Source organism: Amblyomma maculatum, chromosome 8 (assembly GCF_055883805.1).
Source record: "Amblyomma maculatum isolate TAMU_Amacu chromosome 8, ASM5588380v1, whole genome shotgun sequence".
Lineage (NCBI taxonomy): Eukaryota > Metazoa > Arthropoda > Arachnida > Ixodida > Ixodidae > Amblyomma > Amblyomma maculatum.
In genome coordinates this window covers 109,821,370-109,847,692 of record NC_139351.1, presented here as the reverse complement: position 1 = coordinate 109,847,692, position 26,323 = coordinate 109,821,370, and the positions used below count along the sequence as shown (strand labels likewise).

Below are 26,323 nucleotides of genomic sequence, written 5' to 3'. Positions count from 1 at the left end.
GGTATACTGAAAGAAGAGTGTCAGGCTGCGTTTGCTGATCACTTATGTCTTAGGTGAGTTGTCGACACGATCACCTGTAAATTTTGGGGACGTTTGTTGTGGAATAATTGCTGCTTGCTCTCAAAACAACTACATTTACTTTACGAGCCAAGACTTGTACCCACGTGATCGTTCTAGGACACGCATGACTGAAGCCAAAAATATAAGTGACATAAGAAGGAAGGCGGGACTTATCCAGATCTTAACTCCACTTGTCATATTTCCTGTACATTGTAACGTCTCGTACTCTTCTAAAACAGCCTTCTTTAATTCGCTGTATTGCTGATGCAAAACGTGCAGATTTTCGTGCATCTCCCTTTAGAAGCCAAAACTGCCAGCTCCTGCCATGCCCATTCTTATAAAGCTTAAAAAAAAAACGGTTTCTTCAAGGCGTTATATAATGTACCCCATTGTCAGCAGGTGTAACCTGATGTTCTAAACAAGTTTCACCTTACAGCTTAAGGTAGAAATACATTTTGGCACTCTCATACGCCCAATGTGTATCCACCTTGTTTTGTGACCTCAGGGCTGAATGTCTCAGAAAAACGTTGCCGACCCTGTGTCCAAGTGCAGGCCGTCGGCGTCAAAAGCTGGAATCCGAAGGACCAACTATGTACCCGCCTGTGGAGTAATCTGTACGTTTCCTGTTTCTATGTGCGTTGTTGTTTGTACAGTGCTGTAAATGGTACTACTACTTCGCAATCTACGTTTCTACTTAAAGTGTACCCACATAATAGAAGAACATTCATCTGTTCGTCACATTGCTCGACTACAAATAAGCTGGCCGTCTACTAAAGGCGTTCACATAAGGGACAATTGAACAGCTCGAAGAAGATCGGGAGAACTCTCAACAGGCAACCCTCTTGCGAAAATGAGAAGCTCCATCAATCGTGGAGCTCACGCCTGTCACGTTGTCATGTTCTGAAGCTCATTTGAGGTGCGGATATTCTTCCCTGTTCAGGAAACAGTTATTACCGTTCGCAAGTGGTTTTGCAGAAAAAAAAAAAAAAGTTGAACGCAAAGTTTTCCAAGCAGGAAAGTTTTTTTTTTATGTGAATTTCTTCAAAGAAAATGCCCATGCATCCTTTAACACAGCAGTGCGGAGCTTGGAGGCGTGTCGGTCGTCAGGAGCAAGTGACATCAAGCTACACGATGTGCACTTCGCGTCGGTGATTTGGTTTGTCGAGTGAATCCACTTCCCCGGTCCGTAGTTCGCAGTGCACAAAACCTTATACGGTCCACGCTCATGCTGTCCCCTTTTACTTTTCATGTTTTTTTCCTCTTGCGCTGAATGCGCTCTTGTCAAGTTCTCTATTGCTCTCCACGCTGCAGTGTGCGCGAATGTTCTGACGCCTCTCACGCTGCAGGTACACGGGCTAGCAGTCCGGTTACGCCATGCAAGATAGCGTGCTTAAACGGACACCAGGACGTTTCAATCACTACTAATTAATTTAGTTAAATGAATAGTTGACCTGTTCAAGACTCCGTTGCAAAAGTGTTTTGACATCGGAGTGCGCAACGAAGGTTATTTCACCTTGAAAATTCAAAATAAAAGGGTCAAGCGAAAACAAACCTATTTCACTCGCCCACTGCCGAGTTTGGGCGCAATAAAGTTATAATAAAAACAATCCCGTGGATGTCCTTTAATGATGTCATACGAGGAAATAGCACATCATAGACGATATGGGGGAGGGGACCTGCCACTGAGGTGTCAGTTACGCGTGCCGTTGTCCCACTCGCCGCTTTGTGGCATACAACGGCCGTCATCGAAGTTTTTATGGAAACCAGGCATGGTGGAATCCTATAAACATTGAGGAGATGGATGGATGGACGGGTGGAAAAAAGGTGAGCATGATGACAACTTCCACTACATCATTTAAAAGGGGGTGCCCTTAATTTCTTAGTTCTTAAGTTAAGCTAAGCGAACTTAGTTAATCCTCAGTTTTGGCTTATTTAAGTTGAGGTATCACACGATGTATGCTGCCCAAGTTGGCAAAAGTGACGAAGAAAGCACCGCTTTAATAAAGCCATATAAACGCGTCTTTATGTACTAGGATTAGCGAGTCTGACTCCGGATTCAAAAGGTTGGCTCGAAACGACGCATACAGCCTGCCGATCAATCAATGCCCGGTCATGTGCCCTGCCAGCTACCACTCGACAGTGGCATGCTCGTGAGGATGACTGGACAGACTGACAGACCTTAAAGACCTTAAACGGGCCTTAACAGACACACGAAGGACAGACAGACCAACATACCTAAAGGCAGACAGAGAGACCGACAGACGGACAGACGGTCCAACAGACAGAGAACGACAGACTGAGAGATAAAAAGACAAAGACGGACAGACTGACAGAAGAGAGCAGAAACTGTTGTTGCACAGCCACAACAGAAGGTTTCGCTTTAAGGAAAACGAAGTTATGATTCTTTTCGACTTGCTTGACGATTTTAAGGGTATCGGCAACGTACTGGCCGCGTGCGAGTTAGATATGATGCTGTGAATGGTAATGTATATATTTTTGAACGGTCAATATCGGCAACAAATGAACCTTAGCTTAACTGAATGCTAAGGTTTATGTTAGGTTAGGTTTAGGTTTAAGTTTAGAGTCTGTTAGCTTAACTGAATGCGGGGTCAAGTGGATGCAGCTAGCACAGAACCGGGTTAATTAGAGAAATATGGGAGAGGCCTTCGCCCTGCAGTGGGTATAGTCAGGCTGCTGCTGATGATGATAACTGAATGCACCGATCGCAGAAGTTTGCAACAAAAGGTTTCATGAACGCATGCACAGACGCTTGCTGATTTGGGCCAGCATCGACGCTGTTTTGTCCCCCCTTCTATGCGCGCTCTCATATGCGCGGTAACGTAAGAACCGAACATGGCGAGCTCTTAGTCCCAGACATATTGTGTGAGTTGCGTGCGTATATCGCTTGCCAGTGCAGCTTGCAACACTTTGTTACATCGAGCATCTTCAAACGAAAATGCGTAATGGCTAATTTAGAGCGTACGCACTACTGCTCCCATACACAAACCTCAAGATCCGCGAATGGTGCAATTGTGACCTTGAAGTCACGCGTAGTGCAGCAAACATCGTCGTCTTAATTGCCGTGCCCAGGCATGACAGTACTTTGTAACATTGAGCATCTTCAAACGAAAATGCGTAATGACTAATTTAGAGCGTACGCACTACTCCTCCCATACACAATTCGCGAATGGTGCAGTTTTGACCTTGAAGTCACGTGCAGTGCAGCAAACATCGTCGTCTTAATTGCCGTGCCCAGGCACGACAGTACTTTGTTACATCGAGCATCTTCAAACGAAAGTGCGTAATGACTAATTTAGAGCGTATGCACTACTCCTCCCATACACAAACCTCAAGATCCGCGAATGGTGCAGTTGTGACTTTGAAGTCACGTGCAGTGCAGCAAACATCGTCGTCTTAATTGTCGTGCCCAGGCACGACAGTACTATATCTTTGCAGGCGATCATGCCTCATGTAAAAATGCAGCACACTCTCGCGTTATGCAGTAAACATCGTTGTCTTGATCACGTTCTAACAAAACACTCTCGCGCTGTACAATGAACATTGTCGTCTTCATGAACTTCCATTGCGTCGCTCCTTCAGTAGGCTAGGTAAACACGCCATACCCATACGCCATCCCGCTAAAGGCAGAGACAACAGCTGTGGCAGGCAAGCTGTGGAGGCCATCGAATGACGAAAAGCCAGACTAGCCAAGCCCGGAAGCGAGCCAAGATCGAAGTTGCTGCCGATGGCTAACGCTCTTGAGTCTTTGTTTAAGTAGTTGAACGTCCACAATTTTTATCGATTTTCTTTAATTTTGGGAAGTTAGGTTGAAGATCGAGTCATTGAGATGATCATCAGTGAAGTCATTGAATGATTTTAATCCAGTCTTGGTCCCCGTTTAGCTTTCTTGAGGGTCTGGCTGAGATTGATGTGCGGGACTGACTATTCCAAGGGTGTTTGCGAAAGGAAGCTTGTAATCATGTGTAGAGCTGCGGCTGGCTTGTCCATTGGAACTTTGTGACCGGCGCCCTAGAAAGACAAAATAAAATTGGGAGAATCAAGCTTAGCGACTCCGCGCATCACTCAACGTTAGCTTATTGACTTTTCCTGTCGAAATATGTCATAAGTTAGGCCGACCGCGCATATTCCTTACCAAGTGCTGGTATCGTGGTTGACGGAGTATCGTTATTTGACTAAGTGAGTTCTGATGCGGACACAGAAACTATGGAAGGGTTAACCAATGAAAGCATCGTAACCTCTTTAACCCGATCATTTGATGAGAGCAGCGACGAAGGGGCCGAGGAGTGGGCACTATCCTGCGAATTCTACATACAGACGTCGTCGCAGTCGTTGGATGCAGTAGATTGGCTGCGCTGACGGCTTCGATATGATGGCTGCTGTTAACGTCCCAAAGCGACTCACGTAGTGAGAGACGCCGTAGTGAAGGGCTCTGGAAATTTCGACCACCTGGGGTTCTTTAACGCGCACTAATATCACAAAGCAAAGCACATGCCAGCCTTGCTTTTCGCCTGGGAAAGCAGTTTCTCTTGAAGAAGGCTCACAGAAACAAATAGCGGACTTTTTTGCGTAAAGTGAGTTTATTCATGCTTTCGTGCCATAAAATGCCAAATTCGTCAATGTTTATTTATTGTGAAATAAAATGCAATTTAGATTTTGAGCACTGCATGCCACGCGAAGAAGCCGTATACATGTTGTCCTCGGTCTTCAAAGCAAGTAGGTAAGTCCGCCGGCAGGCTATAGTTACTTTCAAAGTAAGCACGGGCTATAGAAGTAATCGGCACAGACTTTTCACTTCGTTGTAACATGGTTGAACTGTATACATATTCTTTAGAGTCAGTTTCGTTTTAGAGATGTTTAATTTTATCAAAAGCTTCAGAGGAACATTTCAGAAATTGTCGGCATAACTGTGTTAAGGAGGTGGCTTGGTAAAGTTGATAAACCATACTTAAGAAGAACCCGAGACGAGAAAACACGACTGCACAACGCTCTTCTTCCTCGTCCCGTGTTCTGCGCTGTTTTACCTTTTTAAATAGCATTGCTGTGACTAAGAAAAACCAAAAATATTACCAGAACGGTGGTGAACGTGACGTTCTTTGTGAAGGTCTGGACGAATCCAGAGATAACAGGAGCTGCAGGAACCGCAGTAGTCTCATTGCCGGTGTGCCACATCTTGTACGCAGAGGTGGGCTTTTTGAGGAAAACAAAAGCGAGCTGCACAACCATGTCCATGCGTAATCGTCACAATAATTTCTATTGAATCCTTGAATGCAGAATTGACAGGGGTGCAAGGCATCGAAGAGTATTGTGGACAATGCGCAAGGGTATGACCCTTCACCATGTGAATGTACAGTCGCGGGCAAAAATGGAGAGACCGCGTGAAAATCTGCGATTAGATTTTCTGTATTAAAATGCACTCTTGACGGAAGTGCTTGAGAGAGCAGGTAAACATATAAAGGGTAAGGAGTACTCTATTAATATATAGATAACAGTAAACTGCACCATCACAAACGCTTGCATTAAATTTTGCCATATTCTTTTATAACAAGTATGTTTTAGCGACATATAAGTACTACCATTGTATTAAAGCAAAACATAAAACCTAAAATCCTGACTAACTATATGAGCCTTTTGTATAATTACATCAGTGGTTGGCCCTTTAAGAAAATGTAATTTTTTTGGTGACGTCTTAGACCTGACTGCATGTCAGGTCCAGTTAGGACCATGTTAATGAAGTGACAAGCTCTAACCACTGACCTAAAGTACTGTATCCTCACTTCTTTGTACAAGAAAACCCAGGAATTCTGTGAGCTGGATGTACTGCCCTCGTACCTTTGGACATAACAAATAATACCAAGTTCAGTGTTCAAAATCCCCGTGTCATAGAGCACTGGTGGTGTCCTTAAAAACTCAGTTATTTTGGACAGCTAAAGAGGCAGCTCTCCGAATATAGGGTGTGCTGTTAGCAACGAAGTGCAGGTATTGTCTTCTTATTTCTTGGCAGCATTTCTGATGTCGAGGTACTGACAACAATGCCAAGGGGCCCTATTTTAAGGATACCCCAAGGACGTATTAAAGTTCGCTTGCATCGAATTATTAGCATGTTCTATACACAGTGAGGCTACATTCGCTCAAATTGAAACTTTTTGTGCATTATAATGTTGGAGAAATAAAATGCATGCATCACCACCAATGGCAGTTTTCGAAACCGGGAATGATGGCGTGAGTAGATTTTTTGTTTCTTTTTACGCGGAGCCCTGCGGCTAGGTTACACCATAATTCTTGTTCGAGCAGTGACCACAGAACCTTATTCTGCTTTGACCTTATGGTTTTGTTTGCGTCGAGTAGGCGAAGCAAAAGATAGATTCTCAAATTGAAAATTTTCAGTGTGACGTGCACCTTTTTCTGCCTAGCAAACAGCTCACAGCCCCATGAAGTCATACAATCGATTTCTAACGACCACGAACTTCGATGCAGTTTTCCTTCTAGTCCATTAACTACTGCTTCATGTCTGCAAGTTGCATAACTTGCAGCCAATATTAAACACTCAAGCGATCTTCGCCCGTTGTTGAGGATTAAATTACCTCCACTCCGAGGCTGCGAACGAACCAGCCGTTGCTAAGGAAAGGGCAGGCCATATCCACATCGCCGTTGTAGACAAGTGTCCTGAGGCGTCCAGTGTCGATCAACTCTCGGACCACTTCCCGCATGCTCTCATGCTGTTGAGTATAGTTCAAGATGTCTCTGTGAAGAAACCAAAAAGTAACTGAGATTCAGTTCACTAAAAACTGCGCGCGCGCGCGCGTGTGTGTGTGTGCGTGTGTGTGTGTGTGTGCGTGTGTGTGTGTGTGCGTGTGTGTGTGTGTGTGTGTGTGTGCGTGTGTGCGCGTGTGTGTGTGTGTGTGTGTGTGTGTGTGTGTGTGTGTGTGTGTGTGTGTGTGTGTGTGTGTGTGTGTGTGTGTGTGTGTGTGCGTGCGTGCGTGCGTGCGTGCGTGCGTGCGTGCGTGCGTGCGTGCGTGCGTGCGTGCGTGCGTGCGTGCGCGCGCGCGCGATCAGGCTGACGTCTCGTAGCTAAATATATGATGTGTATAGTGTGGCAATCTTCGCCATCTTCGCCGTTATAGCCGCTGCCACGCATCGCGCGCTGGCGCGCCCGAGGGCGAAGAAGTTGGTCTCTGTTTTCGTGGTTCGCTACGCCTGACGCTCTGCTGCAAGTCCTTCCTGAGCAGTTGGATCCATCTGGTTCGCTTGAATACACACACCCCTACAATATATACTTAGTATCGATTGCGCTATATACAATCTCTCCAGACAACATCCGGGTACCGTTTGTATAGATAATTCGGCTAAAATTGTTGCCTATTGGTGGTGGTAGAAAGTCTTCAGGGGTGTCGGACGATCAGTTGGTTGCGTATGCATGGTAGTCGCACCTTCAGCCATTGAGGCTCCAGAATTGTCACATTTCACGTTGGTATACGCGAATACGTATCGGGAACCACTGGTCGCAGACACATTCGGGTGGTAGGAAACCATTCTTCTCGAGGAGATCTATTTCAAATGAGGATGCGATGGACGATTTCTCTGATAGATTAGGGTGTGGCTAAATCTAGGTCCTCCTGATGCTCCACAGGCGGCTTGTTACTCGATGCCGAGATGTGCGGAAAGAGAATACATAGGAAACGTTTCAGTCGGGAGACACCTCAGACGCGCGCAGAAAACAATGGACAACTACTCTAACTTGGTGTTTTCACATTTCCTCCATCGTGGTAGATATCCGAAGATTGACAAAATTTGTTCCATTGCAAACTATTGCAATGACCACCGCACAGTGTTTGCATTAGTTAAAGCGTTCGTTGTGGATGATGAGGGTGCAAACGTTGAAAGTAAAGACGTTGACGATAAAGAAGATAGTGTTGAAAGTAATGATTGTAGGGGTGTGTCTATTCAGGCGAGCCAGATGGTTCCAGCTGCTCAGGAAGAACTTGCAGCAGAGCGTCAGGCGTAGAGTACCACGAAAACAGCGACCAACTTCTTCGTTGTCGGGCGCGCCAGCACGCCAGTAATCAGTGAGACTTCGTAAAGAGGAGAATGGGCAAATATTTTACATCGGCACGGCATTTAACAGTTGTCGCTCGCAAAATAGCGGTGCCGCACGAACTTACAAATGCGGATATGGCCTTAAGGATATGGCGCGATAGCTGCCTGCAGTCCTTTATAGTTACACACCTACTCATTAGCGTGTATTCCTAAGATTCCACTTTGCGCGAAAGGGCAACACGACTCATATATAAACCCACGGTTCTCCTCTATAGCCAGCGTCTCTAGGTCGCAACGAAAGTCAGGGGTTCAAATCATGCCTGAAGCCTCGAATTCTAAAATTTTTTCTTTGCGAAATCAAATCATTTCTAAATTTAGTTAATGATGTGCGTTACCTTTATTTCTCATTGCATGTAACATTTCTCTTTAGTTAGTTTTAATTAGTTTTGTGCGCGAGATCCCGAGACTGTAACGGCCTGACACTTCCGACGAATCAGGATATTCGGGCTACAGCAAGGGCATCAGCCTCACTCGTTTTCTGTCATACGGGACCGTTACGGCGTCGAGTAAAAGCTTTTCGCGCTGACTTTGCGCAGCAGTTATTGTACGAAAAAGACCAATCTCTGCTCTTGGCTTTAATGATCCCTACCAAAAATATTTTGCAAAAAATGAAGTGTTCAAAATACATGCACTCACGTGCACGGCACCCATCGCATTGGAGTCTCCTGGACGTGAAGGGCTTCAATGACGTCAAGTCGATTGAAGTAAAGTAGCAAATTGTCTTGGTTGTAGCAGTTGGGGCTGGCGCTGTTTTTGCTCTGCAATCGCCAAATATCAGCTCAGTGTGTTTCGTTCTTTCGCTGTGTCCTCGCTATTAGGCAGGCAGAATTGTACAAAGCTTGTGCAAATTCTTAATAGAAATAAGCTTGCTTCATAAATGCCTGTTATGGCTTAATAAAAATATGTGACACGTTTGGCATGGCTTAAGATTGCCAAATAATGGTATCAATGTCACGGATCCCAGTGCAACAGAAAGGCAGATACCCATGTCTTACAATCGTCATATACACTAGTAGTCACGAGCCAGACTATTAGTACTTTCTTTTGAATTAGAACAGTCGGCTTTTACCACCCTTTCACAACACTGCATGGCCGGAATTAATGGAAGCGTCAATAATACTTTCAAAACTTTCTACTCAGAGGAAGGCTGAAACGCAAATGCAGATGCAGATGTGTGTGTGTGTGTGTGTGTGTGTGTGTGTGTGTGTGTGTGTGTGTGTGTGTGTGTGTGTGTGTGTGTGTGTGTGTGTGTGTGTGTGTGTGTGTGTGTGTGTGTGTGTGTGTGTGTGTGTGTGTGTGTGTGTGTGTGTGTGTGTGTGTGTGTGTGTGTGTGTGTGTGTGTGTGTGTGTGTGTGTGTGTGTGTGTGTGTGTGTGTGTGTGTGTGTGTGTGTGTGTGTGTGTGTGTGTGTGTGTGTGTGTGTGTGTGTGTGTGTGTGTGTGTGTTCCTTTTAATTCTCTTTTTTGTAATTTTGTATAAGCTGCTTTTGCTCACGCAATAATCTGTATTGCAAGCCATTTCCTTATGCTTTCTTGTCACTCACATTCTTGTTTACCTTGATTTGTAGTGCCGACTTTGACCTGTCTTTCCTGTACTTACTCACTCCTGCCTGGACTGCCAAGAGGCAGTTGGCAGTATCAGATAGATAAATAAATAAATACAAACAGTCAGTCGCGCAGGCCATATCATTTACTGATAAAACCATAATAATTAAGCAGTTAAATAGCTAAAAATTAGTGAGTTTCGCTTACGACATCGGAGTTCTTGCGCGTCTCGCGAGCTTAATTTCTGTTTCCTGCAGAAGTCAGCACCAAAATTTGCCCTGCAGAACTTAGAATATGGCCACTTCTCCGTTTCAGAATGTATACAACATCGTCCGATCTCAGGTTGAAACTCACAACTGGAATTAACCACAAAGTCGCGTTAAATGCCAGGTTATTTAGTTAAGTTTAGTTAGCTGTAATACTTGATTTCCTCCTAAAACGTTTCATTTTATTTCGAATCATATTTAGGTCTTTCTGAAAGCGTTCGCCTAAACACCCAATATACGAGCGTGACTTGCACCATTTACAAAGACGTAGAAGTTTACGAAAGCATCTGTGCATATGCATACTTTGAAGACCATTTCAATAATAAGCCCTCTCTCCTCCTGTTGCTTTCGAAGCTACGTGCTATGATAGCCTATGCCAAGGCTGTAAGCCTCATTTCGATTCAGCTTTGGTTGGATTCGGCTTTAACTGCACCACTATACAGGCTATACGCGATGGTTAGATGGCATTCTCGAGGCGCTGCAGATGAAGTTATGTGATGTTAGGAAGATAGTGAGGTACCGGAAAGCGTGGCGTGATATGGTCCATAGGGTCACGAAGAGTCGGACACGACTGAACGACTGAACTGAACAGATACAGGCTCTTACACCCCAACTCACTGAAGCGGCATGTTTTGCAAAGGGCAGAAACGCGCCTCCTCTTACACACAATGCATACGAGTGAAACGCCCTTTACCGACGTTGACAGGCTCAGCATCTTTCTCAGCAACTCCCTGCTTGTGTACTGGCTGGTGAACTCTGGGTGGCGTGCGCACAGGGACATGCCTTCCACAGTACCACACGGCACGTACAGATTGTACAAATTCAGACCACTGTTCAAGTAAATGTCGTAGGCGATGTTAACCTGCAAGAAAAAAAAGAAAAAAGAAACACATCAGCAGGGAGAATACGGCGAGTTTAAATCGCTCCGCATATTGAAACAAGAATTGTTCTTCATTGTTCTTAGTGCTTTCTTTCTCTCTCTCTCTCTCTCTCTCTCTCTCTCTCTCTCTCTCTCTCTCTCTCTCTCTCTCTCTCTCTCTCTCTCTCTCTCTCTCTCTCTCTCTCTTTTCATTGTAAGGATGCGAACCTACTGTCCTCTCAGACTAGAGGTGTTTCTTGGTTTGTAATCCAGCTAGCGAAGTATTATGTATAAATCAGTTGTAAAGAAATATACAGCTGAGCAGTTAAACAAAAAATCGAGTTTAGCTTACCAGCATTGCATGTAAATCAGACAAAGCTGCGGTTTTGGATTAGATTCCAACTCATTTCCCACTAGACTATACATCGTCAACCGCCATGAAAGGAAGGCTTGGCGTCGCCGGAGGAGCCGGTGGACTGCTATTGGTACCGCGTCAAAAAGTTGGCGACCATGAATGATGGAGCGTGAACAGATCGCCGCGGAGTGAAACAGCGCGCATGCCGTGTTGCCTGATAATGAGTGAGCTCACGCTGTAAGGCGGTAAGCGTGATCATTATTAGCCTGATTACACCCACTGCGGGGCAAATTAAGGCCTCTCCCATATCCTTCCAGTTAACCGTCTCCTGTGATAGCTGCGCCCACTTGACACCCCTGCTAACTTAACCTCATCCGCCCACCTAACCTTCTGGCGCCGTCTGGTAAACTTGCGTTTCCTTAGAATCATATTCATTACCATAGCAGCCATTGGTTATCCGCCCTCCGCATTACATGTCCTACCCATGCCAATTTCTTCTTTATTTCCCATAGAATGCCGTTAACTAGAGTTTGTTTCTTGATGCTCTGAACGCTTCCTGTATCATAACGTTACACCTACCATTTTCTATTCTGCATTTCTCTGCGTGGTCCTCAATTTAGGCTGCACCCTTTTTGGTTAGCCTCGATTAAACATAAATGAATTAGACTAAAGGTAATAAAATTAATTTTTATTCATTTTAATATTCCTTGATTAGGTTCTTAATAAGTATCTCAATCATAATAATAATAATTAGTTCACTGGAAAGGAAAGGTGCAGTATTGGTACATTTGTTCTGTGGACACCTGAACCGCTCCGTAAGGAAGGTGGGAGTGAAAGCGGAAGGAGTGAAAGGGATGCCGTAGTGGAGGGCTACGGAATAATTTCGATTACCTGGAAATATTTAACGTGCACTGACATCGCATAGCACACGGACGCCTCTTCGTTTCGCCCAACGTTGTTTCGCCTGCACAGCAACGCAGCGCAGCCCCCGGGGGTCGGAATAGAACTCAGGTACTATGACCTCCCATTCCCATTAGACAACAAACTTAGAAATATGTGGAACCGCGAAAAACAATTCTCGAGAATAAGCTAAAGCGCCAGAAATGGAACAGGAAACTCAGGAAGAAAATAGCCGAGCACAATAGAGAAATAGAGAGCTACGCATTCAAACCAGAAGAGAAAAGGTGGGATCAAAAATGCGACGAGCTAGAGAAGAATACGAGCCATCCCAACACGTGGCGGATGCTGCGTCACCTCATAGACCCCACCAACACCAAAACCCACGCCAACATTGAGCAAATCAAGGCCAGATACAAATTTGACGGAACCGATGAACAGCTCATCGACCGACTTAAAGACATATATATAGGCCCCGCATTCCCGGCAGTGGATAAAGAATATCAGGGGGCGGAGAATCCGCTACTAGACGAACCCATTCTAGTAGCAGAGGTCAGAGCTGCGCTCTTTGACCTCAAAAGAAACACAGCACCTGGGCCAGACAAGATAACCTACGGCATGCTTAGGAACATAGACGACAACTCTATAGTTCACCTTACAGGATATTCTAACAAAGTTTGGGAATCCGGGGACGTCCCTAAACACTGGAAACATGCCAACATAATTTTAATCCATAAGAATGGCGATATCCCGGGTATAGAAAATCTCAGGTCAATTTCACTGACCTCGTGTCTAGGCAAATTAATGGAGAAGGTAATTAAGACGCGACTAATTCGATTCGCGGAAGAGAACAGCATCGGGCCCCACGAGATGGTAGGTTTCAGACCACACCTTAGCGCTCATACCATGCTAAGGCTCAAAAATAGACAAACAAAAGACCAAAGATACAAGAGCAATATTGGGCATAGACTTAACCAAAGCGTTTGATAATGTCAGCCACTCGGCAATCCTTGACGGCCTGTCAGATATTAGCGTAGGGAAGAGGACCTTTGATTACGTTAAATCATTTCTCAAAGACAGAACAGCAACTCTGCATATGCAGAGCCTCAGCTCGGAAGAGATTAAATTAGGAAACAGGGGCACCCCACAAGGGGCCATCTTATCCCCCTTCCTATTTAATCTAGTTATGAAAGACCTCCCGCGCAAATTAGGAAGCATCGAAGGTCTAAAAACGAGCGTCTACGCAGACGACGTCAACGTTTGGCTCAATGAGGGCAGTGATGCGTCTATCGAGGAAAGGCTCCAGCGGGCAGCCGACATCATAGACCTCTATGTCAAAAATAAGGGGCTGAGCTGCTCCCCGGAACTACTAATCATCAGGCCTCGGACGAGGACAGCCAACGCATCTCCTCCCAGAATCTCGATAGAATTGAACGGGAAAGAAATTGTGCAAGTAGATGAGATCCGAATTCTGGGCATGGTCATAAGCAAAACAGGAAACAATCCCACGACTATAGCTAAGCTAGACGCGCATGCAAACCAAGGGGGACGCCGGCCTCAACCTAACTTTAAGGTCGAGACGCTCGCGACCTACAACGAAGTCATTGAGCACTACAAGTTAGGACGGCGGAAATATCCACCCCCAGATAGGTCCCTCACATCCACAGAGGCAGTCACCTGGCGCCGCCTGCAAGCCAAGAACCACATGTCTCCCAGATGGAGATACCTCACGCAAACTGGAAATCCGGAGGACCAATTCTGCAGATTCTGTAGCGATATAGGAACTTTAAAACATATCCTCTGGGAGTGCAGCCACTCCCCGGGCTACAATTTATTCAAGGACGCAGAAGCATGGGAGACCGCGCTTCATAGCGAAGACCTGGCGACACAGGTCAACATTGTCCGTCTGGCAACCGAAGCGGCGAACCGCTTTGTCTACTAGCCCCTGCCTCTTGGGGTGACATCGGGCTCCCTGGACGCCTGCGAGCGGTGCCGGAGCTCCGGTGTCGCCTCTTCCGGACAATAAAAGTTTTCACCACCACCACCCCCACCGGCACCGTAGCCGGGCGTCTTACCACGGCACCACCTTGACGGGGCTATCTCATTCTCGTCACTTTGGAAATGGCGGTGCTTCTCACGATGCCGATTCCGCAGTCTGTGGGGACAACGGAGTGTCCGGCTAGGTGGAGACGACGACACCACAACGAGCTCCCTGAAAGTGGTCCGCGTTACAATAAATTTCTACCACCCACTGCGGCTGAAAATATAAGAAAGCAATCCTCAAGGCATAGTGCTTGAGGAAGTTTAACACGCGGGGAAAACAAATGTGGCGATAGTGGAGTGGTTCAGACCACCGCCAAGCGAATCGGATCTGCTCGCAATGCTTCGGGTTTAAATTCCGCTCAAGTGTAGCAGATATTTCTTCCTGCTCTGCGCTTTCTTGGATATAAATAGCATAGGGAAAATTGCGTGCAGGCTAGTTGGAGACACGATTTTCTGAATTGCTGGGGCTGAATAGTTGATCTGTGTTCTCTACTGTACATGAGATCAACTATACAGCGCTAGCAAGTAGAGAATCACATTCATACCGTATTTTCCTTCACACAACCGCTATCCGCCAGCACACTCCGTCGCAAACTCTTCCGGCAAAGCCACGGCTTCGAGAACGCAGATTGGCCGACCCACTTCCCTCATCGTCATGCCAGAACCAATCAGACTTCCCTGGTTGGCTCCAATTTTCTTGCTTGGGGAAAAATGCCTATTGTGGATGACGTTGTAGAATCCACGGCGAAATGTAACGCGCTTTTCACAGTGAGAACTACATATGCATATGCATATGCATATGCAGCTGTGACCCGGTAATAGACCCCTACGCAAATTTTGAACACCTGTGCTCGTAGCTCACAACCCGAATAGGGCTGCAGTGCGACAATAAGCTGGAAACATTTAAGGCCTGCGTTTGTGATGAGTTGTGCTCAAAAATTCTTATGCTAAATTAAGCTGTATAATTCAGGCCCAGATGTGCCCTGTATCAAGAGATTAAAGTCCCAGCCTGAACAAGGTGCGGAATGAATCCTCATTTCACTGGCCAACTTAATTTCCCCTCTGGAGGGCCTGTGTTTGTCCAGGTAAGTTCTCTGGACAAAGGAATTGTCCTATCAAAGAGTTAGCACGCAGACTGAGGCTTCCACTGATGCCATTGTCCCATATGATTTGTCCATACTGCTTGTTATCTCTCCTAGAGTTCCTATACAACTGACGCACTTAGTTCAAGTAGTTGCAGTGCGCCTTTGCTACTTCTAAAGCCCTTGTGTAACATCCATTTCATTGTACTGAGGAAGCATTTCCCCTGCGATCGCAGCTGACCATACTTGTATCACATAAAAAATAGCAGACAGCCGTGCTGGCTACTATTTTGTATGCGATACAAGTACAGCCGTTTCTATATTGAAAGAAGTAAAAACAAACCGGATCGGTGCAGCGGGGGTCGTTGGTGGTCCATCCAAAATCGCAGGTGTCCTTAGAAATGCTGTTGTTGCAGCAGTTGGAAGTAATCTGGTCCCAGAGGCTAAATAGAGATATTGTTCACATTACATCCCTGGCAGCACAGTACATAATGGTCTTTTTCTGAGGTCACAATGTGGTGGGCAATTTTGCCTTGAGGGATTAACTCTGCTGAGTTAACCTGGCCTTTGTCAGGAAAGACTATCACCAGGTGAAATTGGCCACATCAAGAGGGTTTCCCTTTCAATGACGCATGCAGTTCGCTACGGAAGCTCCGTGCGTTTGCAGCGGCAGTGTGAACAGCTATGGTTTATTATAAAATAACAACACATTTAGTCCACCACACAGCAGCGGCCATAGCAGCCGTGGTGGTGCAATCGTTATGCAATTCTTCAACATCCCGGTTTCAACTGGCATTCGTAGCGACCGGACTGCTACAAGTTTAAGCACGCTACAATTTCAGTGTGTGTTAAAAAACAGAACATCATAGATTTGTTGGGACAAGGAAGAGGTTAAACAGCGTGCCTTGATGCATCGTTGGTAAACAATCTTTAGGGCAGCAGCAGACGATAAACATGGCACGAGGGGCAAAATATAGGAAAAACTGGAGCCAAATACAGGTAGACCAGTGGTGAGTACAAACAGACGGGTTACAGGTGTAGCATAGTCTGAAGTAACGACGGCCTTAATGGCAGCGAATAGCCTGGATGCATTCAGTGATCACCATGGTTGCTCATGCAGTTTGCTGTGTGCGTTATGCGGCCGCTTGACGGCGTCAGTTTTTGTGTGCGTATTGTTGTGCGTACGTGCCTTCTGTTTTTATCCCGTTTGTGGTGCACTGCTTTCATTAAGCCATTACTTTTCAATTATATTATTTCCTTCTCCCATATTATTCTCTCGTATTATTATTACGTTGTATTATTACCAGTGGGCAGCTGCTGCCCAGGAGAGCCGACTGTGCGGGAGCCGTGTGGGCAAATTGCGGCTCACCACATTGCGGCAAGCCTCTGAAGTTCTGAATTCGTGCGGAATTTATCTGATAACTTAACCAGTGAACAAAACACTTTAAAATGTTTTGTATTCAAAATAAAACGGCAGACTTTGGAGTTCAATTACTGTAGTAATTCTCTGTGTGATAGTTCGACACAGAATTTAAGGCACCATATCTTCAGACTTAATTGGACAAGAAAAGCGTACACTCCATAGGCAACCCTCTTGTGAAATGAAGCATAAGCATGTGAAACTGAGTTCAAGAGGGCGCATTTCTCTTGCCATCTTGCAGGTTGCTGCGGTTTTCGTAGGTTCTTTCGCTGTCTATAGCTAGGGCAGCCTAGAAGAGTAGTTTGCATTTGCACATCTTACTAATGAGTGAAATTTCGAGTCAAATGTTTCTCCAGCATCTGTTTGTGTAACTGTACCCAAAAGGTATGAAGAAGAACTGAACAAGGGTAAATGGGGTACGCCTTGTCTTCGTCTGGGCCAAGACGAAGACAAGTCTACTTGTCGAAACGTTGGCTCGACCTGCGAACTGAGGCGTACCCCATTTACCCTTGTTCAGTTCTCCTTCATATCGTGTGAACCATCTTTTACCTCTATTTCTACCTGTACTCAAAAGGGTATCACAAGCTAGAGAAAGCGTAGCGGCGCTGTGGGTAACGCAACTATACATACATCGGCTGCTCTTTCAAGGAGGCAGAAGAGAAAGTTTTAATTCCTATACATACATCGTCTGCTCTTTCAAGGAGGCAGAAGAGAAAGTTTTAATTCCAGAAATGGCGGAGAGGCTGATTGGAGACACGCCACAATGGAGAAGGAAGAGAGGGGAAGATAGTAAAGTGAAGGTAATATGTATACGGATGTCACAATAGATTTAGTGATAAAAATACCACAAAACGCATCCGATGTGGCTGCCCTCGCATGACAGCAATATTGTAGGCAACTGTGAGATTGTTGATTCAGTAGCCCTCACAACGGGAAAGCTAGCTTGTGAGCAAACTGCTAACCTCGCTTCACTACTGAACTCAACGTATTTGAGTGCTGACTCCACGTCTGTCACAATGTAATAAAAACGCTGTAGATTGCTTACTCGTCTCCAAAAAGTGCGTGGTAGTAACCGAAGAAGATGATGCCCTTTCCGTGCAGCTCATAGTCCAGTGCACCGTTTCCGATGGCGAAGCCCTTCGCGAACAACGTACACCAATGACAGGGATTAATACATTGTATTTTGTACAGCTTCAGATTTATAGCATCATTTGTCGAAACAGCATTAGGTTTCGTTAACAGTAGTGTAGAAAAATACTTTAAATGTACTGAGGAAAACGGAACTTACAACATCTACTTTTAAATAAAACCAGTTTCTGGGCTACACTGTTCGTACTGACTCAAAACAAAATAATAATAATAATAAGTTCAAAGTTCTAAGAATGACTAGCACACGGACATACAGTGGACAAGACGAGCGTTGTCTCTTTCGCTCCCGGCCATCATCAGCTTTTTCTTTCCCGCCCCCACTGAGTAGCAGAAACTCTTCAGGTCGTAGGTATACATACTGCTCGCGCTAAGCTTTTCATATCACTTCATATTCGGATGCACGCAGTTCGCGCGGCAACTTCCGCCAGGCTTCCGCCACAATCACAATGAACCCTACAAAGTCGGGTCAAGTCGGACTTTCGGCCTGAAAATCGGCTGTCGGGCTGATGTGTACGCTATAGTGTCGAACTAAACGATCGTCGAGTCGAGTTGAGTCATCTCGACTGCAGGGAGGATGGCTTGATCTCTCCAGTTGAGCGAGGAGCATGTATACGCTGACTCGTTGGGTCAGTACCTCCTCTCTTGCCTCCTTGCTTGTCGAGCGACAGCAAAAGACGGGACAGGGAGCTATTAGAGAGATTTAGCTTACCGTGATCCGCGGTCCGCCACCGTGACTCTCTACCGCGCGTGGGTAGAAAGTCACTCAGCGTTCCAGCTGATTGGTCCCGACGCGGTAGCTCTGTGTGCCGACTTCCAGTATGTGGCGCCATCTATCGAGGTGAAGGGATCTGGGCATGCGCAGTGGAACGCGTGGTGGCGGATCACGGTAGCGGATCGCGGATCACGGTAAACTAAAACTTTCTATTGTTCCTGTGCCCCTAGATACTGGAATATACCCACGTGGAGGATTGACCGCACATGTATCCTAGCAAAAAAAGGCATTATTTCTGAGATTTTATCGATGTTGTTCTCCATGCAGGCAATTGTGTCTGTTCATTCTCGTCCTTTTAGTACACTTATCGTATTATAAATTTAGCCGTATGCCTGCAAAACAGACACAAAGAGAATGCACTACATCCTGAAGCGTTTAAGTTAGTAGCGACCTTGCCGCATGAGGGTCAGATGGTCTTGTGCAACTAGTGAGAAGTGAACTGATCACTCCATGAACTAGGTCACGGCTGCTCAATGGAGGCTCACTTGCCTCCATTGAGCGGCCGTGACTAGGTGATGGTGAGTAGGGCCAATGCAGTGATTGTGTGGCTGGTGGACACTCAGTGAGACGCTAGATGGGGTTGTAGAGAGAGTGCTTCGGGCAGTTGAGAGATCAAGTGTGGCCCGATGACGGCGCACATATGCCCTAGCAAGTGCGAATATTGATGTGAAGCTGGATATTTTCAATTTTTTTTTTAGATTTAAAGCATCCGCGTCATTCCTGGGCCCGAATGATTTCGGTATAAAATTTGCCCACGAAGCCGACCATGCTTACCTTGAGATTAACGCCTTGTGGCTCATGGAGGAAGCGCCGCGCCAGGAGAGGAATGTAAACACCAGCGTAGCTTTCGCCAGTGATGTAGAAATCGTTCTCCTTGAATTGCGTAAACTTGTCGAAGAAGTCCAGCACAGCCAGATAGTTGTCTTCGGTAGTCTTCGTGTCATTGGTGACATATATCCCGCTTGGGTCGTATGAGTAACCGACTCCAGCCGGTGATTCAAGAAATATGACGTTCGCAACCTAGGGGGGGGGGGGGGGGGAAGAAAGAGGACGTTACGAAAAAAAAAGCAGTAAAACTGAAAAGTGAAGGATTAAGGCATCTTACGGCAATTACGAGGAGTTGATGCACGCCACGAAATTTAAACGCAATTCTTCCTTCTGGGCCCTGCTGACTGTCACCAAACTATAGACTGAGAAAAACCCTCTCAGAGGAGAGTAACGCCAGCATGGTGTCACTCTCCTCTCGCGTTACTCCTCGAGACATCCCGTTAGTATCTTATTTTCCGCACGCCATGCCTCTTGCCAGGAATGCGTGCCGTGGGTTAACTGAAAGCACTAACAGCCGACAAAGAGGTTAACATAAGGAATAACCGTATCATAGGAGCATATCCAGTAGCGTGAAAAAAACTTGCACTGTAATAGCGCTTATATTTTTTTTATTGTCGTATCTTCGTCATTGTCATATTTTTTTTTTTATTGTCAGTGTGTTATACCTTATGGAAGTAAAAACACGGCCGTTGTCTGAATTGTAACGAACTAACTATTCTTCACAAGAACATTGCTTTGTGGAATCAATATCATCGGCACCTGAGAAAATGCATTAACATGCGAACAACGCACTTCAATGTGCGCCGAATGTCATTTGTAAGAGTCAGCGTTAAGCGAGTACAAAAGTTTACCTTGTTCCAGCTAAAAGGGTTCAAGGTCATGTTGACGCCGAGAGGCCCGAGTGAAAACGGGCCCAACTCAGTGACAGCCCCGACCAGTGAACTACAGCCGGGCCCCCCATTCAGCCACAACAACACCGGGTCGTCAGATGGCGATCGCTGGCTTTCCATAAACCTTCGTAAGAGAGAGACATAAAAACTGGCAACTTTACTTTCGGCATAGTCAATGTGGTTCGTAGTCCACAAATATAAGCAAAACTAGATGTACAGGGGTAGTCAATGGTTCCCAGGCCGCAGGTGTTGCTTCTGATCGGCATATCTTGACAATTGAAATACCATTAAAGCAATCAATTATCTCGGAGGTTAGCATAATGCTTGTTGTACCCTGCACATATATTTTGACACTTTGCGCTGTCGTAGGGGCCTCACTATACTGCCAGAAGAAGACAGTGTGGCCTGGGAACTTTTGACTACCCCTGTACATAGCATTGTCTTCTTGCAATGCTTAAAATATTTGAAGTGAATAACTGATATCCGCTCAGAACTTCGAAATTTGGCAATATTTTCATAACGCAGATTAAACACAAAATAGAAAGTCTGCATTGCTCCTCTTATTGGCTTGAGTTACAATAGCAACACTGAAAGCAAGCACAAAGCATCAGTAAGGAATGGCTTTCGGACATGTGTTCGGTTAGGTTCTGCCTTTGTGAAAAACTTGCCTTATGAAAACCTTACAGTTGGGCCCCTGTCACCTTATATAGCATTTATTTTGGCGCAATTCTTGGAACTACATTTCAGGACCAACGCACAGACTCAGATATCTCTCGGTGATAAATAAAAACCATGCAGGGTCGTTCACTATAGATAGGAACACGGTTCAGCTCAGCGGAGCGTCAGGAAATCCACAGCGGCTACACACCGCAGCTAATCGGCGCATGCGCACAAGGGCTCAGACGCAGTAATTCGTGTCGTCTGCTACAGCGCGAAAAGTGCGCTTGCTTTGCTGATAAGCCACCTAGCTGCGCACTGATAGCCCGAAGCCGTCGAGACGGCGATGCGATAAAACACGATTCACTCACTGCAGCGCGTTGTCGTTCGTTCGGCATACAACGACTCATCGAATTATCTTCTCAGCGGCACAGTCTGTGTTAACATTCTCCGCCATGATTCTGTTTGGTTTATGCAGTGCAACTCATCGACGCGACCTCGCGTTTTGGGGGACGGCATAGAACAGGCATCCGGATTGTTTTGGCCACTTGGAATTCGGCATTGAATCGAACTCAGGTCTCTCTCTCTCCCTCTCTGTGTGTGTGTGTGTGTGTGTGTGTGTGTGTGTGTGTGTGTGTGTGTGTGTGTGTGTGTGTGTGTGTGTGTGTGTGTGTGTGTGTGTGTGTGTGTGTGTGTGTGTGTGTGTGTGTGTGTGTGTGTGTGTGTGTGTGTGTGTGTGTGTGTGTGTGTGTGTGTGTGTGTGTGTGTGTGTGTGTGTGTGTGTGTGTGTGTGTGTGTGTGTGTGTGTGTGTGTGTGTGTGTGTGTGTGTGTGTGTGTGTGTGTGTGTGTGTGTGTGTGTGTGTGTGTGTGTGTGTGTGTGTGTGTGTGTGTGTGTGTGTGTGTGTGTGTGTGTGTGTGTGTGTGTGTGTGTGTGTGTGTGTGTGTGTGTGTGTGTGTGTGTGTGTGTGTGTGTGTGTGTGTGTGTGTGTGTGTGTGTGTGTGTGTGTGTGTGTGTGTGTGTGTGTGTGTGTGTGTGTGTGTGTGTGTGTGTGTGTGTGTGTGTGTGTGTGTGTGTGTGTGTGTGTGTGTGTGTGTGTGTGTGTGTGTGTGTGTGTGTGTGTGTGTGTGTGTGTGTGTGTGTGTGTGTGTGTGTGTGTGTGTGTGTGTGTGTGTGTGTGTGTGTGTGTGTGTGTGTGTGTGTGTGTGTGTGTGTGTGTGTGTGTGTGTGTGTGTGTGTGTGTGTGTGTGTGTGTGTGTGTGTGTGTGTGTGTGTGTGTGTGTGTGTGTGTGTGTGTGTGTGTGTGTGTGTGTGTGTGTGTGTGTGTGTGTGTGTGTGTGTGTGTGTGTGTGTGTGTGTGTGTGTGTGTGTGTGTGTGTGTGTGTGTGTGTGTGTGTGTGTGTGTGTGTGTGTGTGTGTGTGTGTGTGTGTGTGTGTGTGTGTGTGTGTGTGTGTGTGTGTGTGTGTGTGTGTGTGTGTGTGTGTGTGTGTGTGTGTGTGTGTGTGTGTGTGTGTGTGTGTGTGTGTGTGTGTGTGTGTGTGTGTGTGTGTGTGTGTGTGTGTGTGTGTGTGTGTGTGTGTGTGTGTGTGTGTGTGTGTGTGGTGTGTGTGTGTGTGTGTGTGTGTGTGTGTGTGTGTGTGTGTGTGTGTGTGTGTGTGTGTGTGTGTGTGTGTGTGTGTGTGTGTGTGTGTGTGTGTGTGTGTGTGTGTGTGTGTGTGTGTGTGTGTGTGTGTGTGTGTGTGTGTGTGTGTGTGTGTGTGTGTGTGTGTGTGTGTGTGTGTGTGTGTGTGTGTGTGTGTGTGTGTGTGTGTGTGTGTGTGTGTGTGTGTGTGTGTGTGTGTGTGTGTGTGTGTGTGTGTGTGTGTGTGTGTGTGTGTGTGTGTGTGTGTGTGTGTGTGTGTGTGTGTGTGTGTGTGTGTGTGTGTGTGTGTGTGTGTGTGTGTGTGTGTGTGTGTGTGGTACAAAGACTATGCATGTCTTTCACATAATGTGGTAGGTTGCATGTGGTTAATGAGTATGTGAATGATTCAAAACCAAAGTGAAAATCGAAGTGCTAGTGCACCTCATTTGCATTTGGCCTTACCATGCTAAACCGGCCGTCAGTCTTTTTTTTTTTGTACATAAAACTACACATGTAAAAAAGCAATCAATTCTAGTAGAGATTAAAAAAAAAAACAGAGGGATGAGCAAGCTTCCCCTAAATAGTAGACGCGAGCCTTCCTCTCCCCTACCTACCCCTAATTCCAACTTCCCCTTCCCCCTGGTCACCAAGAGTGATGCCCACAAAGATGGCTAACATAAGACGTGACCAGTATCCCCACCCCAAATATAAACCATAGTCACCACCACCACCACCACCACCACCACCACCGACGTTTTCTTAACTTGGAAAAGGAAGGCGCAGTATATATTTGTCTCACTTCCCGGTGGATGCATATATACTTATCTGAAGCACATATTTCGTCGTTTCGAATATCTGTCGCAAACTATAGCTTCTACCTTGACTAGCAGATGAATGCTAAATGGGCAGCGAAACGGTATGACTCCACCCGGCCTGAACGCCGCACAAAACTGGTTGTGTACAAGGGGGCCATGTGCTCCCCGTAAAACGTGGTCTTTTATTATCTTCGGAATGTCGCCCCGTGGACATTTGGGAACATTTTATTGGTTCATATTTTCCGGTAGAAATAATACTTGTTTGTTTATTTATTGATTAACTGCTTCCTTGAGTGCTTTTTTTTTTTTACTTGAGCTAGTAGGTTTTCGCCTTAAACGCGTGAACTGCGTAAAAGACGCATTGAGCGTGCGTTTAACGCGTGCATATGGTACAGTCCTATGTGCGTACCAGTAGTGCAGCTGCCGACCCTCGGCACCACTCAGGAAGCCCGAATAGTGTTTGAAGTTGACATCTCCGTAGAGTCCCGGCACCTGGGTTACCTCCCACTCGGTTGGATCGAAGCCGAGTGCCAGTAGTGGTAGCAGCCAGCAGACCCCAAGCAGTGCCCTGATCCCCATTGCCCCACCTGAAATAAATTGAGCGAAAGCGCGCTGAACACACGCCCATATGCACATTACAGTGCGGAGAAATCGAAACCATTAAGCGAAAAGAACCGTTCTGCCCTACGACCCCATTTTGAGTCATTTCCTGTTGGACAACGCACGGATACCGCCTCGTTGGCTCGCAGCGTCGGCGGCGACCGTTCGGAAATCCTTAGTTTTTAAAAATCCTGAGCATGTCTCGGGTTTTTTGCCTCGGATAAGAGCACAGAAACTTTTATGTTGTCACAGCATAAACTTCTGTGTAGTTTTTGACCGTGAACTTGTTGTAACAATTGAAATTTCTTTGGTAACAGCAGAATTTTGTGTAGTATAGGAAAGCACTACAGGACACAAAACTACAAAAAGGTTTCACGTTACGACATAACTACAGAATATTTTGCCGGGTATTTTTTACACGGTTCTGCAGTCCTTTTGACTGCATGGCGGAGTACGTTTGTAACAGGGAACTTCTTTCCTGAGAGTTTTTCTTCGGCGTATTGGCTTAGGTAAAAAAGAAAACTGCTTTTTAGTCGTACTCCACCACACGGATTTCGCGCGTTAAGACTTGCCTCGTTGATGCGGACATTCTAGTCCCCGAAGTTCATATAACAAGTAGTCCATAATAAGTCGTGAAGGAAAAGCATGAAAATGTTAGAAATAAATACTTCATAACTGAGGTATCCTTGTGCACATTCTGGTCAGCAGTGAAGTGAAAAGAAAACAAATTCATTGGATGAGTAAGTTGAATGTTCTAGTCGTCCTTAAGTTTAATGGAACAGTCTGGAGCCCTTATACGTATTGAGAAATACTGTACAAGCTTGTTTATTCAAAACTTTTTTATATGCAATTCATATTTTTCTCACATATTAGACTAGGAAATTCTGGACAATCCCTCAAAACAGGGCTTCGACGTAATTTTTTCGCATATTGTATAGCAACGCCATACCAATCATTAGAACCGCATATCCACTCTCGGCAGGCTTCCAAATCCAAATTTGTAATTTTTTTGTGGCAGTCTAATTACTTGTTGCGGATGCACTACAACCTCCAGAAGCAAAACTTCTGTATTCACTGGAAAGCTAGGCCCTTATATCATAATAAGATCAAAAACAACCCCTATATGCCATATCGTTTTGCCGCATTTTTAAGATTGTGTGACAGGCGGTGCACATAAGGCACAACGGCAAACTTCTTCCTTTCCTTCCCTTTTTCCGCACTAGGCACCAAGGCTGGACTTTTAAGTTTTTTTGCTATCTTGTTACAACCCAACAATAAAGCCTCATCCGGGTAACAGATGCCTTGAGTCTTCCGATTTGATCATTGAAGCTGCCGATTACCATATGTTCGCAAGATTTTGATAAAGTATAGACATCGGAGATGAGACCACAATTTCTGTTTTTACTCTGTTAGAGTGATGCGATTTAAAATTTAACGACGGTTTTTCTACCGTTTCTTCGTTGCTCATTGTTCAATTTCTCGGTTTGTTCACGTTCTGGGAGGTTTCTACATCTTCGTGGTATATATATGCGCCTCAGGAAGACTCCCTTTGAGTCATCGCTGCTTATAGAGGTCACTAACTCCTGCGTCGGTGTTTAAAGAAAAAATGTTGCAAGTAGCTTTGAGCCAGCTTGTATAATGTAGCAGGAAATTGAACAAGGTTTTCAAAATCAGTCGCCCCAGATTGAAAGAGGAGAGAACCCACCTGGTTCCAGGTACAGCTCTGTGCCGTGAGAGGTGATCCCTGGGAGTTGAGAGCGAGTGGCAACGTTGTTTTTCTGAAGGAGATATCCTAGCTTACACTGCAGCACAGGTCAGTGCGCGCGTGTGCCGGATCGAGATAGCGATGTGAGAGGGCGACGTTCACATATCACTGCCGGCTCAGCTGGCTGTGAGAAGACACTCCTGTACTTACACTCGTAGTACTAGGCCGAAACGGAAAGGATGGTAGAGAAAAAAACAAATATATATATAAAAAACAAATTTGTGGTAATTTAATCTCCGCTCAAGGGTATGACGCAACAGCGTTAATGGCTCCCCTATTAAGAATCCCGTTCTCGTGCATACACTCTGCTACTCGCTTAGTCACTAATATCTTTGTTAGTACCTCTATTATTCCACACATGCAGTTGAAACTCGATTCATCGAAACTCTCGATTTATCGAAGATATCCAAATTCCCTCTCAGACGCACACGGGGTCCAATACTTTGACTAAGTCGAAGCAGATAATGCTAAAAACATAAATAACTTTAGTTTAGAACTGTTGTTATCAAGCTTTGTTAACACCAGTTAAAGAGTGCTTCTTTTTATTAAGTTAGATGCATTTTAATACTTCATGAAGTAGTATTAA

At 45.6% G+C, this 26,323-nt stretch overlaps 1 protein-coding gene across 1 annotated transcript; it reads right to left on the bottom strand.

Moving 5' to 3' along the window:
* Positions 1-3,629: 3,629 nt before the first annotated feature.
* LOC146182170 (lysosomal protective protein-like) lies at positions 3,630-25,747 on the bottom strand. Its single transcript, XM_084575973.1, has 11 exons — positions 25,678-25,747; positions 23,782-23,959; positions 20,241-20,403; positions 19,336-19,581; positions 17,686-17,777; positions 15,564-15,663; positions 10,679-10,846; positions 8,812-8,933; positions 6,663-6,822; positions 5,149-5,268; positions 3,630-4,089 (listed from the first exon to the last, which is right to left on the bottom strand). The coding sequence occupies exons 2-11, from the start codon at positions 23,949-23,951 to the stop codon at positions 4,003-4,005; spliced, it is 1,428 nt and encodes a 475-aa protein (XP_084432099.1). The 5' UTR covers positions 23,952-23,959; positions 25,678-25,747; the 3' UTR covers positions 3,630-4,002.
* Positions 25,748-26,323: the final 576 nt, after the last annotated feature.